At 49.3% G+C, this 16394-nt stretch overlaps 1 protein-coding gene across 1 annotated transcript; it reads right to left on the reverse strand.

Annotated features, from left to right (window-relative positions):
- Positions 1-682: 682 nt before the first annotated feature.
- Positions 683-6522, reverse strand: MSX2 (msh homeobox 2). Its single transcript, XM_083798112.1, has 2 exons — positions 5955-6522; positions 683-2334 (listed from the first exon to the last, which is right to left on the reverse strand). Exons 1-2 carry the CDS (start codon positions 6307-6309, stop codon positions 1910-1912), a joined length of 780 nt encoding a protein of 259 aa, XP_083654238.1. The 5' UTR covers positions 6310-6522; the 3' UTR covers positions 683-1909.
- Between the last annotated feature and the right edge of the window lie 9872 nt (positions 6523-16394).

Below are 16394 nucleotides of genomic sequence, written 5' to 3' on the forward strand. Positions count from 1 at the left end.
AACATCACCAGAATATGATGCTGTAAAGAACAGAGGCGCCTAAAAGGGGTTGTTAAAAACAAGGAAACCTCATAAAAGGTTTGGCTTTCGACTTTGAATTGTTGACTTGCAATTCACCTTCATGTGCTGCAAATTTGGCTTTAATTCAGATTCAGAAGGGGAAATAATCATAAAGGCAACCAAAACATTCCTTTGAACTTGACCCAGCAGTGCAAAACACACACGGAGAGAAGTTACCTTTTAAAGAACTCCAAACACTCACAGACCCACACGTGATTAAACATGTTTTTTTCTTTTTTTTTAATTTAATTCGAAATAAGAGATAAGAAATAATAAATCTTCAATAAAATATATAAAATTGTACAAGGCATCCCTTTCAAAGGGACTTTCCTATAATGGAAGATTGGGGGTGAGGGGAAGGGAGATGGGAAGTTCATCTATAGTGAGTCCCGGGCGGTGACAGTGCCTCGGTCAAAACAAAACAAAACCAGCAAAACCTTGTGGCTTTTTTCATGTTACTGCCCTTTTCTTTTTGGTTTCTTCTCAATATGCTAAGAAAATAAATCCAGGACAATCTCTGCCTTCAGTGCTCCACAGCCTTTGGAGGAATTTTCTCACAAAGTTTAGCAAGAGTAATACACATAATACAATAGTTATAAGGAGAAGCCTGGGGAAGACACTGCCAGCACTTGGGGAGCTCCCATGGGGACAGAGGTTACGCAGTCTCTTGGCATCCCACCATCCTACAAGTAATGCTGTTGGATTTTGATACCTGGATCTCTCTTTAAAAGGGCTTGAAGCATGAGTCACTTACATTAGCATCCTTTGCAATGGAAGGAGAGGAAGACATGGGAGATTCTTCTATTTAATATAGACTGTTGCAAATACTAATAAAAAATACCAAACGTCTCCATAGAAGAGTTTGACAACCCTTGCTCACCACCACTGTGGAAACAACCCACGGCTTCTTTCCTCAGAAACTCCCTTCCCTCCCTTTTGAATGGTTTTCAAAAACCATCGTGGAGCCACGGTTACCCGGCTGTAGACAAAGATTTCTAAGCACACCAATAGGAAGAGATAAAGACCAGAATGCCTAATAACCCTCCCTTGCACTCTACCTCCCCTCACAGTGCTTTACAAACAATAAATTTTAATTTACACAGATAAAGGCATTACAAGAGCCAATGGTGGATAAAGCTGTTGCTTTACTTTCTGCATTTAAGGGTCCCTCATCTTGTTGCAAAGGTCTGTCGATGTTTGGGATGCAAAAAAAATTTCCCTACCCCCAGAAATGCAGGAACTTGCTGGCTCTGAACTTCACTCAGACTCTACTGGGCCTAATTTCTATTTACACGGTGTCTGTATCTAAGGGTTCTGCTTTCTTTAAAAAACATAGAACAACGACAAAGAAAACAAAACCCTCCCAAACACCTTAATTATACCTTTTTATTTCCCTCACCCTGCCCCCATAGTAAATGATGACACTTGAGAGTGTGGATTTAGGGCATGTACCCCTTTTACTTTAAACACACGTTGGGCCCCATCATGTAAGGTGTTGGGAAATCTCTGCCTCCATAAAACATTTTTTTTTCACCCATTCCTTTTTATTCTATTTTTACATGCACTGTATAAAAACCCTACATTTGCTCAAATGTTTTTTCTTTTTTTTTGTTTTTACATTTTTTTTCTCTGAGGATCAGATTCTGAGCGCTCAGAGCACTCTCAGAAGACACCCAACTTGTAGCATACAGGATGCCTTGCTTTGCTAACGCGAACTCCTGTACACTCGGGATGGCATTTAGAAGCCTGCAGTAAGAACGGCCAGTACTGGTTGGGGTACTGCCTTCTCAGGGTTGGACAAGATCCACCAGGAAGTCTGTCTTGCTGTCGCTTTGTCTTTCTGATCTTCTTAGGATAAGTGGTACATGCTATATCCAACAGGAGTAGCATAGAGTCCAACGGGCGGGATAGGAAGCACAGGTCTGTGAAAAGGGTAGGATGTTCCATACAGTGAGGCGGCCTGGATGGGGGAGTTGATAGGGAAAGGGAGGCTGAACCCCGATGGCAACATGGGCTTCGCTGCCATTTTGAGCTTCTCTAGCTCAGCCTCCTGCAGTCTCTTGGCCTTGGCCCTCCGATTCTGGAACCAGATTTTGACTTGGGTCTCTGTGAGGTTGAGGGAGCTGGAGAACTCTGCTCTCTCGGCGATGGACAGATACTGCTTCTGGCGGAACTTGCGCTCCAGAGCCAGCAGCTGGGAAGTGGTGAATGGGGTTCGGGGCTTCCTATTCGTCTTGTGCTTCCTCAGGGTGCAGGCAGTGGGACTCAGGTGTCCTGCAAGGAAGGAAAAGGCCGGTTACCACAAAAGCAGGGAGACCTGGGTGCTTTGGGGAGACATGTTGCACTTGAGAGAGCCCAGGGGGATACATATAGGGAGGGTGTCTCATCAGGTGATACCCTCAAAACAGGCCATCTTTTACAAATGACACTGCAATTCTCTTACTAGACAAAGTTAAGTTTACGGGACTTTGGCAGATGTCAAGGGAAGTGAAAGTTTGGCTCTGATTTTAAGGGGATAGCTCATAGGCAAACAGGGCACAAAGGATTCAGAGATACCCAGTAGACCACTTTAACAGTCACATCGTGGGGATCTAAAGCACACAAAATAGCTGTCTTGGTAGCTGCAGAACTGGAAGAGTAACCCCAACATAGCACAGGACAAACACAGGCAGAAGCAGGAGATTCACAAAAGCACCGTGCTGCAAGAGACAAGCCCATGCCAGGATTCCTCCACCAAGAGCAACAAGTCAACCCCGTGAGTTTATCCCAGCAGCTGAAGAACAGGATCTGATAACTTTCATGTTTGGGATAATTGGGTGTTATTCTTGCTATTTCTTCTACCATTGAAATCAAGAGCAGCTTTCCACTCTACTTAATAAGTTTTGTTTGTTTTTCCTCAAGCAGTATTTTCTGTTTTTCAGCAAGTATCAAAAAAGCAGAAAACATCACACTTCTCATTCAATACTTAGTTTTTATGACATCTGCCATATTGATGCCACATAGCTGCAGCATCTGTACCCAACACAAGTCAGGAAATCTGCTACCTTTTGTGCTTTCCTTATAACCTTAACCAGGTTAGGCACTTGTTCCAGAGATGGCACATGGCTGAGTTGTCTTTAAATTCATTTTACATTTCTATAATAAATTAAAAGAATGATTTAAAAGCATTCTGCTGTTTTGAAAAACTTTGCAATTTGAAATTTGGCTATGTTTGGGATCACTCCCGGGACATACAAGTCACCCCGGCTCCCAAGCCTGATACAGAAAATGTCACCCAGTCTCTCATAAGTAGCTGCTAAATTTTGTACATGTCTAGTTCACACACTTCTCAGTATTTTCTGAAACGTTTTAACTTTCCCTTATTTACGTGTTTATTTTTAAATATACTGGACCGCGAAGCTGTTCAAATGGGCATCTTGCAATTAAAAAAGTCTCACGAAGAAAGCGTTAAAAAATTCAGAAAGTGGAGGGAGAAAACGGCTTCATAAAAAAAGCAAAATTTCTCTTCTTGCTCTTCTTCTAGATACTGAACACGAAAAAAATAAATCCCTCTCAGAAAACAACTTGTCAAATGCCATCTAACGATCACATGAGAGCATTTTAATAACTAAGCTGCTAACCGTGACATTTGGTGCACTCCTAAAACTTGACGCAAACTACACCAAATTCACTACCGGTTACCCCGCTATTCCACTCTCTCTTTTTAAAACGAAACCGATTTATTTTGTGGATTTTCAAAGACCCAGCTATAAGCCAGCTGCTTCCAGAAGGGATGGGGTTTACAAGGGCGACGGTCGCTCCGGGATCGCTCTCCATCCCAGCGCCTTCCCCGGGTTTTGGGTTAGCCCGACTCATCCCGACTTTTGCTATGCACGGGGGAAACTTCAAAAACGAGCTTTTAAACTAAATCCCAGACAAATAGTGCCCTCGGAATAAACCCAAACGTCCACCAGCTTTTTTCTTCCACCATCCCCTAAATGACAGCCAGCCTCTGATAAGAAGCAGGGACGGTTGCCTGAGCAGAGCCTGTAGTTCTGTTTACACCGTGTCAGTCCTAAAGCACTCGCTGCAGTGATTTGTTCCGCTCTTTTTTTTTGTTTTGATTTTTTGCCCTGTTTATCGTCTGTTTTCTGGCCAACGGCGGACAAGAATCATCACTTCCCTACTTCATCCCACCTGTAATGTTAATAATCATAGATCGAGGAGCTTGCCCTAACATCAAAGCCCTCCACGGAGAGATGGGGCGTCCTGCGGGAGCACCGCTCATTGCCCCGCACTGTCACCGCGGCTCCGATGGGGCCGAGAGCCGGGGAAGAGGGAAATGAGGAAGATGATCAAGGCCGAAGGACTTTCCCGAGCTAAGGCTCCTACCACTGATCGTTTTTCGCCCCAAATCCCTCTGAAATCATGGGATCTGAACTCCCTGGATATTGAAGTCCTTTACAAGGCTATTTTCCAGATCTCGACAACTACCGATTTTAATAGAGAAATAGTGGAATTTCGAAGAAAAAAAAAGTATCCGAAGAAGATTAGGCCCCGTCTTGTAGAGGGGGGGGGGGGGTCTGGGTAGGAGCACAAGCTTCTTTTCCTGAATTTCGAGAGTACTCGAGGGTACATGAAAGTCGCAAAGCGGAGCTACTCCGCAGTGACACGGGCGGCCTGTTTTCCTCCCGGCCCCTCTCACAGTCTCTCTCCCAACACGTTAGAAGTCAAGTTAATTCGGGATAATCGCAAAGGAAAAGAAGGGTCTGAAACCCAAATCGAAATAACTGTCTAAAAACAGAGGAGATGTAATAGCACTAAACTTCCTTCTTGTAATAATAGTTTACAGGAGCAAGTTCTGCAAGACCGTCCTGATAAATAGTTCGCATCTACAAAGCCATTAACTTGCATAAAGTAGAGAATTTAGTTTTCATCAGGCAAGCCAGGGATGCATAGATTAGTGGAGATCGATCTGCTAATACAGGTGCCTCTCTGCCAAGGCTCTTGGCGATGGGAAGGCAGAGTCTAGCACTGCCGGGCTACGCTTTTCACCTTTTCTTGGAGGTAGTTTTTGGGCTCTTAATTTCTCTCTTTTCATTTTTTTTAAATACAATTTAAGTTTTAAAACAAAAACGGGAAGGGGGAGATTTCGCCGAAAGCGAAATGCAACTCAGCGCAGACACAGCAGCGCGGGTAGAACCCCAAAGGGGTTTAAAAAGTGACCTGTCACCTCCGGATCTGTGTCCCCACGACGGTGGGAGGGGGGTCGGGAGGGTAAAGAGGTCAGGCCCAGCTCGGAAAACTTTGACAGGCTGCTTGCAGCGAGGATGAGAGAGGCAGGACAGATCCACCGGGCCAGGACAGACCGCAGTGGGAGACAGCGCACCGAAAGCGCACAAGATGCGAAGGAAGAATTTCTAGGATTTAAGAGCGAGGAGGAGATTGCTTTGAACATTTCGTATAAGCAAGAACGAGATGGAGCAATTCCAGTCCTCACTGCAAGGGGATGACAGAAAAGTACAAAGTGGCAGCAGGGGAGCCGAATGTAGGGAAAGGGAGCTCCCGATCTTTGTACGGTTTTAAAAAAATATTTTATATTTATATATATACAATCATATATAGATGCGTAAATATATAACTGTGGTGTGTATATAAACGCCCAAGTAACATGAAGATAAAATGTAAACACAGGCAGAAAGCAACATATACAGAAATATAGCGTCTAGATGGATATGGCCAACGTGCTGCCGGGCAGCTCGGTGCCTGGGGAACCGCACAGCTCGGGGCCGCGGCTCGGAGCCCGGTACCCGGAGCCCGGTGGCCGGTTCCCGGTGCCCACCTCCCCTCGCTCCCCATCCGCGGGGGCACCGCGAAGCCCTGCGCTGCCCTCCGCCGCTTCCCCGGGCACTCACTTGGCGGAGGCGAATATCTGCCGGCCTCTTGGATCCAGGACGTGCCGTCCTCCGAGTTCTCCGATTTAACCGAGGCGGTGTCGAAGGTTTTTGTAAGAGCCCCGGGGGGGCTGTGCGCGTCCCGGGAGCCGTGGCCCGGCAGCAGCAGGTTCCTGGAGGTGCCCACGGCCGCCCCGTCGGCGCTGCCCCCCGCCGCGGCCAGCGGCAGCTCTTTGGGGGGTTTCTTGTCGGACATGAGGGCTTCCACGCTGAACGGCAAGCTGGACACCTTGACTTTGTGGTGCTCCTCGGAGCCGGCCGCCGGGCCCTCCTCGTCGGAGGAGAAAACCTCCTTCGCCTTGGAAGGAGAAGCCATCGCGGGTGAGGAGGAAGGCTGGAGCGGGGCCGCCCGGGGAGCTGCGCTGCGCCTCTACCCGGCCCTGCGCGGGGACTGCGCGAGTGAGGCGCTGCGGAGCCGCCCCCCTTTTTTCCCCCCTCTGGGGGCTCCCCGGCTCTTTCCTCCTTTGGGAAGTGGAGTAAACGCCCCGCGGGCCAATCAGAGGCCGAGCTGGGCCCTGACGTCGCGGGGTGACTCATGCCATTGGCTCGGGGGAGGGAGGGAGGGTGGGGAGAAACTTTATTTATTTATTTATTTTAACTTTTTTTTTTTTTTTTTTTTTTCTCGGGGCTTATTTTGCTCGGGGTGTTCCCCCTCCACACCCCTCCCCCCCTCCGCTCCCCCCCCCCCAGAGTCCCCTCCGAAATGAATTAGCGCTTAATGACACGGGCAGCCAGCGGAGCCGTGCCATTAAGGAGCCGTCCAAGGGCTATAATCAGAGCAAAGCAAGAAAAGAGCCGCCGGGGTAATTAAGGGCTGATGATTAGGCGAAGAGGAAAACTTTAGAAGATCGCGGCTCTGCCTCCTCTCGCCGCCGGCCCGGCCCCTCCCGGCCGTCCCCGGTCTCCCCCCGGCCGCGCCCCCGACGCCCCCTAGGCACCGCCGCGCCCCAGCCCCGCCGCCCCCCCCGGGGTCTGCCCGACCCCGGCCGCATCCCCTAAAACCGAGATTTTTATTTATTTCTTTATTTTTTCCCGAGGACACTGTCTGTGTGTATGCTAAGGGTTCTGGACCCTCGCTCAGCGAAGAAACGCGCCAGTTTGTTCTTCGCATTTTTACCCCCCAAAAAGTAGGGGGTTGTTTGCGTTTCCTCGGCAGCAGGAGCTGAGCTGAGGGAAAACACGCTGCGGAGGTTAGATCTCTAATTATTATTTTTCCAGCGTCAATTACACACGTGATGAATAGATGAGCTTTAATAAATTAGGGCCACGCAGTCCTTAATTAAGAGGCATATCAGACTAGTACTATGAAAGCGATTCTCTCACTTTTGGGCTTCCTACCAGTGGTATGAATAAAGAGTATCATTTTAAAAGTGTTTCTAATTACGGCGTGGATAAAAGCAAATGCATAGTGTTCTTTTCGTAATGATTTTAATCTTACACCGGGCGTTATTTCATGCTGTGCCCGTAACTTTCGCTGTTTTTTTTAACGTCCAGAAAACGCAGAGTTTGGGATCCGTTTTGGTGCTGGTTACAACCGAGGCTGTATAACCCAAAACACTCTGGAAAGGGGGCAGAGCATCTGCCCGGTCTGGGGCTGGGCGCTCAGCTCCGCGCTCCGTGCCCTGACTCCAGGGGAGGCTCAGACAAGGCTGCGGGCTTGGTCTTGGACAGCTGCAGGTCTGTGCTCCCCGAGCCTTTTCGATTATGTCCCTTCCACAAAACATGCAGGTTTTCACCAGCTAATGTGGTTCTCGCTTGGTACTCCGAACTTCCCGCTAGCCTATGCAGCAGTCCTGGATGTTCCCGGTCCCCCTAATACAAAGCACGGTGTCCCACTCGCTCCGCAGCTGGGGTGTTATTGACATTTCCTAGAGGACAGTTTGGAAGCTTTTTGGGACAGGAATTGGTTCTGCTGGGATTTTCTTCGGCCCATGCTCCTCCAGCCAGTCCAGGCCAGAAAGCGCCTTGAATAAGCGGCTGAAATGAGAGCTGTGCTGGTCCCAGGGGTCCTCCCCACCCCTTGCAGTCCCCTTCATCCACCCCCCCTCCCCGGCAGCCTCTCCAGCCTCGACTGCCCCTCGCCAGGTGCCACGCACGACAAATTGGGACCGGGGCAAGTGCTTGTGGCGTGGGAAGAAGAGTGGGAGGATTTGTACGAGGAGCCAAGTTACAAAACCCCACTGATCAGTGGGGCTAATAGTAGGGTTTGCACACTCGTGATTTATTGCTAGCAGTATTACTGCAGACTTCGATGGGTTAAGGATTAAAGCCAGGCAAGATCTGCAAAGAGTTGTGGTGCTTTTCACTAGCCCAGCTAAGCCGAATAAGACAGATTACATTTTGAGCAACAGGACCCCGATTCTTTTTTTTTTTTTTTTTATGAGTGAAAATAATAGTTGATCCCACAAACTTAGGCGTCACTAGCTCTTTCTACTAACCCCAGTCTCCTTCACCAGAATGCTTCTCTTTGCTGAGAGATACTCGCAGCGAGATGCAGTTCCCAGCCCCGGCCTTGCAAGCTCTCTTGTGGGGCTGAATTTGTCTCTCTTCTCCCCTCCAGCCCCCACCCCACCCCCCTTTCCCTTCCCTTCTCCATGCTTCCTGCACCGTGACAAGTAAATGAGAATTGATGGACATACAAGAACAATGCATGTGTGTCAAGAACAATGCACCGTCCGTGGAAAGCCATTGTGGGGCTGCTGAAAATGCTACAGATAATTATACCGCGCTCCCAAAGTCAATGCCCGCTGGAAGGGCGCCTGGGGAAGCAGAGCTCGCGGGAGGGCAGGTCACGGTGACACCGAGTCGGGGCTCACGTCCCTTGGGTGCCGCTCCTCTCCCAGGCTGCCTGGCTGGGGCCTGGACGCTGTCCCCATGGGTTTGGGGAGCTGTCGTCCCTTGGGAGGTTTGGAGGAAGGAGGGGGACCAAGGGACAAGCTTCTCAGTGCGTCGTGAATCAAGGAGCACAAGTCGGCTCGTCCAGCCCGGTTTGGCTGGATTTGGGTGCCACAGGGGTGCTGGGGATTGCAGAGCGTGGCAGGGCTTGCTCATGGCGTTTGCTCTTCTTCAGCGTTAGCCCGTAGAGGAGTTTGAGCATTTTTCCGTCTGAAGCCTGAACTTGGAGGTTTCTCTCCTCCCTCACCCCTCCCCTCCTTCATCCTCCTCCTATCAATTAAACATAGGAGAAAGAAGCCCCGCACGACACTGAATGCCGGGACGGAAAGCTCGCAAGGACAGGGCTCGGAGAAATTTCTGGGAATTCAGGCTTTCCCCGCACCCAGGATTTCAGAGCGAGCGCCCAGTCTCAGACCAGCAGGGAAATGACCCGTCCCGGGGAACCGACGTGAGTCTGGGGTCTGTCCCCCACGTGGGGGTCCCCCGTGCGTGTACCCAGGGTGTCCCCGCTCCCGGGGAGGGCGGTCCATGTCCCGGCCGTTGGGGCTCGACCGTCGGGGCTCGACGGGGGCCGCCCGGTTCTCGGGCCGGCCTCTCCCCGGGGCTGTTTCCCAGCCCCACACCCGTGTGTCCCCCGTCTCCCAGCCTCCCTCAGAAAGCCTGGCAGTGAGCACGGGCGGATCCCAAGGATGCCCCGGGAGCCCCCCGCGCCCCCCTCCCCTCGGCCTCCCCCCATCCTCCGGCAACATCAGCCCCTGCCAGCCGCGGCGGGGCTCTCAGCTGGAGAGGGCCGGGGAGGGAGGGAGGGCAGGGGGAGGAGAGACGTCGCAGACAAACTGAGGCTGTTTTGCAGGCGCCAGGAGCGGGGAGATGAAAGGGAAGCTCCTGGGGGAAGTGGCTGTGCAGTTTGACCGGCTCCAGCAGCAGCAGCAGCAGCGACGGCCCGTCCCGGCCAGCTCCGCCTCCAGCCTCCCCCGCTGCCCCCGGGCTCCGGGCTGCCCCCCGGCCCACCTCCGCCTGCCTCTCCCAGCCCGGGGGCGGAGGGAGGCGACGGGGAGGCACCGCCGCAGCATCCTCGCTCCTCCATCCGAAGGGCCGCGGGCAGCATCCCCACCGCGAAATGCCGCAGCGTAAAGTTTCTGAGAGCTGCCGCTGGTGACTTGTGGGGAGGTCCTTTTTCTGCAGGGAGATCCCCCTCTTACCGGTGTAAATCCGGAGGGAGACGATCCGGATCACCACAGGAATGATGCCCTCCCTGTGGCTCCAGTCCACGCAAAGCACCAGCCCGTGTCCTTCTCAAGGGAATAAAATACCCACGGGTAGTGAGGAGCGCGTTGTTTTTCGGGAGACACAGCCCCCAAAGCGTTTCCCCTACTTTTAGGATCGAATTGATTAATAAGACGTTTTCTAAAGGGGGGCGACTGATTTTTTTTAAATTTATTTTATTTTTTTATAACGAGCCGCCGTGAAGCTGGCGTGTGGAAGTCCTTTAAGAAAGATCTTTAAGCTAAGGCTTCTGATTTGGCTAGAAAAAAAAAAAAAAAAAGGCAGGACAGTGGCATCAGAGTGTGCATCAAGCCTAAGTATTACCCCGAAATGAGGTGCACGCCGAGATAATAAGTAGCAGTTTTGCTGAAATTTTTGTCTCATTGCTTTGCTCCAGATTAGACCTGAAACCAAGAGAAAGGCATTGCGATAATATAAATTGTCCATTTATCCCCAGACGCTAGAAAGGAATTAAACGGAGCCAAACATCAGAGCTTCTGAGGGTCAGCTCTGGTTACCGCCGCTTCCATCTAGGTCCTCTTCTTGAGTCTCTTGGACTCCTGTTTCCGAAGCAGTTTTGGTGGACGGAGGAGCCCAGCTGTTAGCTCTGGAGCCAGCTCCCGGACGGTTCGGGGTGGGGGGAGAAGGCTTCCCCTGAGCATCCTTCGGCCACCCCGGGGGGCCCCGTCCCGCAGCTGGGGCCAGGGGAGGGCTCAGCCTGCCCGGCTCACGCAGCCCGGCTCCCGGTGCATAGGGAAGGTGGCTGCGATGAAGCAAAATTGCACTATATTCCGTGCTGGAAATGGGCAGTAAGTGCAATCACGCGTTATAATTGTCCTCTGTGTCACCCGACAATGGTTCCTATTTATCGCACTGGTGTCATCCACTCGGTAAGACAGTGAGCGTACAACGAACCGTGATTATTGCATAATACGAGCGTCTCCTCTCCCACCCGCCGAGGGTTGTTCTCTTCCTCTCTCTACGCAGGTATTTCAGTTGCGATCAGATATTTATTCTCTCTTTGGCAAGGCGCAGGGGATAGCTGGGAGAGATCAGATGTCTCCCTGCTCAGAGCAGTTAGCAGTTTTGCCCTTAAGGACTGAAAACTTTTTTTTTTTTTTTCCGAGGTAATAACTTTTAAATAAACACATGGGAAAGTTTCGGGGGAGGAAAGAGCTGTTTGCGAGGATATATTTACATGCAGAAAAACCGCCATCGAGACGATAGGATGGAGGCTCGCTTTTGGGAGGCGATGCACGGCCCCTGGCTGCGGAGAGGAGCGGGACCGCGGGGGTGCGTGGTGCCGGCTTCTGTGCGCGGCCAGGGGGACCGCGGGTGGGACCCCGGGTCCCAAAGAGTCCCCCTGTGTCCGGGACACAAGGGCCAGACCTTCCTTCCCTCTAAGTGAGTGCAGCCGTCGCTGCTTCCCGAGAGCGCAGAATCGGGCCCCGGGAAGAGAAACCGTGGGCACCTGCTGGCGCCGTGCTGCTGGGAGCTGTCCCGAGCCGACACAGGGGGACACCCCACATCCACTGCCCGAAAATAACGTGGACAAAAAATTAGGGGTTTGCCCCCAGACGGGCGAAGGGGTGGGTGCCCGGCCGGCCCCAAGCCCCCGCCCCGTCGGGGGCCGGAGCGGCACGAAATCCCCAGGACTTCGCAAATATCTGGGTTCCTTCCCACCCCCCCCCTTCTTTTTTTCCTCTTTTTTTTTTTTTTTCTCCCCCAAAAAATGGGAGTAAGTGATGATCCGTGACCTCCGTTTTTCTTTATCCCGGCCGTTTTTCCGTTCGCAAACGATTTCCATCGAAATTGCTGCAGTGACTTTTAGCTATCGCACACACCTTCCGGCTCGTCTGGGCTAGGAATATTTCAAAACGATCCACTTCAGCGAGAAAAATATGTGTGGAAAAGCTCCTGCATTGATTTAGATTCGAAGACCCGATTACTCCCAGAGACTGCCCACGCACACCCATCTCCCCATATAAACCATAAGCTGAGTTCATTTTCATATGCACTATATGCAGATAAAAAAGTTTTATTTGTCATTTTTCTCACACGTTCGTTTTTTCTCCACAAATCCAGGAAACACAAGACGGATGGGAGATGGAAAATGCACTGAATTATCCCGTGCTCAAACGGAGCTCCTATAAAAATCCTACTATTTATGCAGTACATTCACAGTGTGGGGATGTGTCCAACGCTTGCTGAAAGACAAATTATGATTATCTGCCGTCTGTTATTTTTTTCCACTTGGCTTCCCGTCTTTATTTTCCAAATCTATCCCGAGTCCTCTGAATTATCAGAATTATCGCAGTTTCGCGTTTGTTTTTTTATTTTTTTGTCTCCTGTAGTTGCCGCATCCCAGTTTGATTATCCAGGTTGATATAATAAACCAATCAATAAACTGCTTTTGAGTTACAGACTTAAATTTGTGCAAACTGATGGTTGGAGTGCCGGACTTTGGGATCACCTGGCTGATATCTTTACATCTCAAACAACATTTATTTAAAGAAGACTTGCATTTCCATCAATTGATTATTAATATTCCATTAATTGATTATTAATTGATTATTATTATTAAGGACCTTTTTTGTTTTTACTTGGTAGAGTAAAGGCGAGAGAGTGCTCCCCATGCTAAAGCTGTTTCGGGGCTAGGCTGAGTTGTGCCCTATGACTTGGACGAGGGATGCTCGCAACGTGACACAAGCTCCGGCTCTTCCCGCAGCACCGCACCCCGCACCGCGCTCCCGCACGCGTGGGGCTGTCCTGGAGTCCTCCCGCATGCACCCGCTGTTCCCGGCCGGTCGTGCTGGGCGTGAGCTCACGGCTGGCTGCAATCTGTGATCTGGAGAGAGCTAAAAATCCTCAGCCCAAACGCGCTTTTACACCCAGCCCTGTCCAGCACATTCCCGGCGGTTGCACTTTCTTACCCAGGGCACGGGATGCGCTGGGGTGGGCAGCGGGGGCTGGAGCGAGCACATTCCGCTCCGGATTCCAGCCAGCCCTCCAAGGTTACAGGCATTTTTTTTTTCTCCTTTCCTTTATTTAATTACATTCAGGGTTCTTTCACGGGGTTCGCAATTACTCTGATTGCATTTCGAGCTGATATTAGCTCTGCAGAGAATGCCATCAGGGTCCCGGAAATGTTACGCAGGAGGAGGGGGGGTGGGGAATTTATTTGGATGCTCCTAATTCCTCTGCAGATTGTATCGGCTCCAACCCTTTGGGAGGAGGACAACAATTTTTATTTGTATAAATATATATATATATACATATGTGATGCACGGAGAGTTGTAATAACCAAATCAAATAATATTTTAGAATAATACAGATGTTGGAAGGATATTCATATAGCAGATGAAGAAATTAAATCCATACAACAATTTTTCATGGGGTTATTTTGCACAGCCTCTCAGAAATCAGAGATGAGAAGAACCACTAACTCATCCAGTTTACAGTCCTTCAGTCCCTGCTAGTGTAGCTTTCCCTCGTTCTATACATGTGCAGCTGCTCATATAAGCTAGTTAGAAATATCCCAAATTGTGTTGTTTCCATACTTCCTCTTTTGGAGAATACTCCTCTTTCCAATATAAGCACTCTTTCTGGCTATGCACTTAAAAAATACATTTTAAACAACCTCATTTATTGTCTCTAAACTACTATTATTATTATTGTTATTAATTATTATTTTGGTCTAGCTCGAGGTAGCTGCTTGCCAACAGAGGTTCTGGGTAGGGAGCACTTTCAGAGGCGGTTTGCCATCAGGCCACCGTAGTCTCTTATATAGGGTTTTGCCTCATGTAACAGACAGTCAGGTTTTGTGTGCTTTTTATTAAAATTCCTCATTTTCTTGTGAGTGCACAAACCCAATTTGTTCCACTGGGAAGTTCCTTGTATATTAGCTCCCCACAGTTCCTCATTTTCAGAAATCTCTGTTTTGCTACAGTCGAATAAGATTTTACTTTTTTTACAACACTTGTTTTTTTGCAAAGTGGTGTTAACAAGACCACTATGATTAGAGATGCTCACTGTATTTAAGAGTTTGGTTTGTAGCTGGACCCTGATCCTTTCAGTGGCTTGGCGTGGGTCAGCCCCCACAACCATGCTACATAACAATGTGGTTCAAAATATTTCAGGATGCAGGCAAACAGCTCAGTCTCGATTTCCTGAGCATTGTGACAATGGCGAAGAAGCACGAGAAACAGAATTCTGTACCAAGCAGAGATATTTTTGCAGTGTCAGGGTGTTTGACTGTGATAACGGTGAGCTCTGGATATTTAAGGTTCAGTTAATAGAGGTTTTATTTCGTTTGATTTACTCCAGATGGTTCTCAGCCACAACACAGAGACTTAGATAGCAACCAGAGCTCCAACATGCAGGGGTATCTGAGTAATGAATTTTCATTTGGCCCACAACAGATAACAGCCCAGGCAATGCTTGGATCTGTAGCAGTTGGGATTCCAGAGCCGTACATTGTACAGGGGGAGGAGAGGGTGAGGGTGAGGGCTGCTGCTCTTTACTTTACTCTTTTCACCGTTGCTCCATTAAAGCCTGATCTACATATGCCAAGAAAACCATCTTAAAATTATGTTAACAGTTTTCTAGGCTGCAGAGGGATAAATCTCAAACACCAATCAGAATAATTTGGTCATCTTTGTTCTGCTTTGGGGGAACATTCAGTAGTGGTAATGTTGGCTCTAATGTTATCAGTTTGGGTCCAACAAAGCCACCCTAGTCATGATTTAACCCATTTCAATTTGAACCAGCCCAAGGTCTAATATGTTAACAAAGGCTTTGCATGATCCAAAATTCCCACTAGATCTTCTGGAGCATGAGCAGTACTTGCTAAGTTTGCAAACCATCTCTATGCCAGTGTAGAGGACATCAGAAAGTAAAAGTAGTGTTTGTCTCTTTAGAAATTCCATTTGTGCTCTAAATCATACAACTTTCTCGGTGTAAATATATAAATTCTTAGTTTATTCAGTAAGATTTTGATTTCTTTGGTCATGTTTCAAATAGGACTACACTAAAGATGTGTATGGTTATGGGAAACAAGAAAATGTCTTTCTGTGAACAGCTACCAGTTAGTAATAATGGAGAATCTGTCAGGAAACCTTGGAGGTAATTGCTAATGGTACGATTAGAGTTATTATTGGTGTGGTAGAATTCAAAGAGGATAATGCAAAAGGCAGATTATGCTCAATAAATATGAAAGTTGCTGATGCCTTCTGGGAAACACAAGAAGCTTTTCTCCATAGCAACTTCTAATAGCAAGTATAACATTAATGTTGGTGACTACTCCTTTGCTTTCCTTCACTAGCAGAAAGACTAGTGTGTAAAATCAGATTTGGGGGGGTGGGGGGTTGGGGGGGAGAGAAGTGTATTTTCCTTCTGCAGATCTGTCTGCAGGAAAATGCAGAGTGTTCTCTTTCAAGGTGCTGAATGCCAAGAAAAGCAGCTTCTTCAGGCTACAAACAGCACAGAGCAAATCACGGGGTATAGGTGTCCTTGATTTACCTTTACTATTCCCACTAGTGCTTGGATTCAAATGCAGAACATCACTGCAGGCAATAGCTTGGGCCAAAAGGGTCCTAAAGAAATCAAAGGACTCATTCTTGGTTTTGCATCAGCCCTGGCGTGGGAAGAAAGGCAGATTAGAAGAAGGTAGTAAATGTCCACGTGGAATAATGCTTGTGTGACGTGGCATCTGCTGCCCCTTCCTCAGCTCCTTGCCCCTGAGCATGTTCTGCTCTGACCATGACACAGCCAAGCATGGTCCTGTATGCAGAGGTGCACCGTGGCTTTGTGGGGCTGCCTTTCCTCAGATGGGCTCTGTACCCACAAGATGAGCAAGGGAGAAGGAGGAACGGGACAGGGTGAGCAGCAGCAGCTGCACCTGGAAGGAGGGCAGCTTCACCCTCGCTCCTTGTTCAGGATCTCTTCCAAGCAGCCCGTGGCCAGGGAGCAGGCTGTCTCCCCACTTACCTCTGTTGCCCCCACACAGGCTTGAAACGGTGCCTCCAGCCCTGGGCTTGATTCAGCAGACGCTGGAGCGGTGCCTGAGTGAAAACGGAGATGTTGTGAGCTCCCATCTCACCTTCCTGCTGCCTCCCCTCCCAAGAGAAGCATCTGCCCTGTTTATCTTGTCCTGCCCTCCTTGAAGCCTGGTTTCACAGCTCATGCCAGCTGTCACTTCCACTGAAGGGGCTGGCTTCACAATCTGCTGAGCAGAAAGGT

Source organism: Anser anser (assembly GCF_964211835.1).
Source record: "Anser anser genome assembly, chromosome: 14".
Taxonomy (NCBI): Eukaryota; Metazoa; Chordata; class Aves; order Anseriformes; family Anatidae; genus Anser; species Anser anser.

What these genes read in the sequence shown, in the direction of transcription:
- MSX2 (XM_083798112.1), bottom strand. Translation starts at nt 6,309, where the DNA reads ATGGCTTCTCCTTCCAAGGCGAAGGAGGTTTTCTCCTCCGACGAGGAG. An exon ending in CAGATATTCGCCTCCGCCAA is followed by an intron (nt 2,335 to 5,954) that starts GTGAGTGCCCGG and finishes CCTTCCTTGCAG; the next exon opens with GACACCTGAGTCCCACTGCC.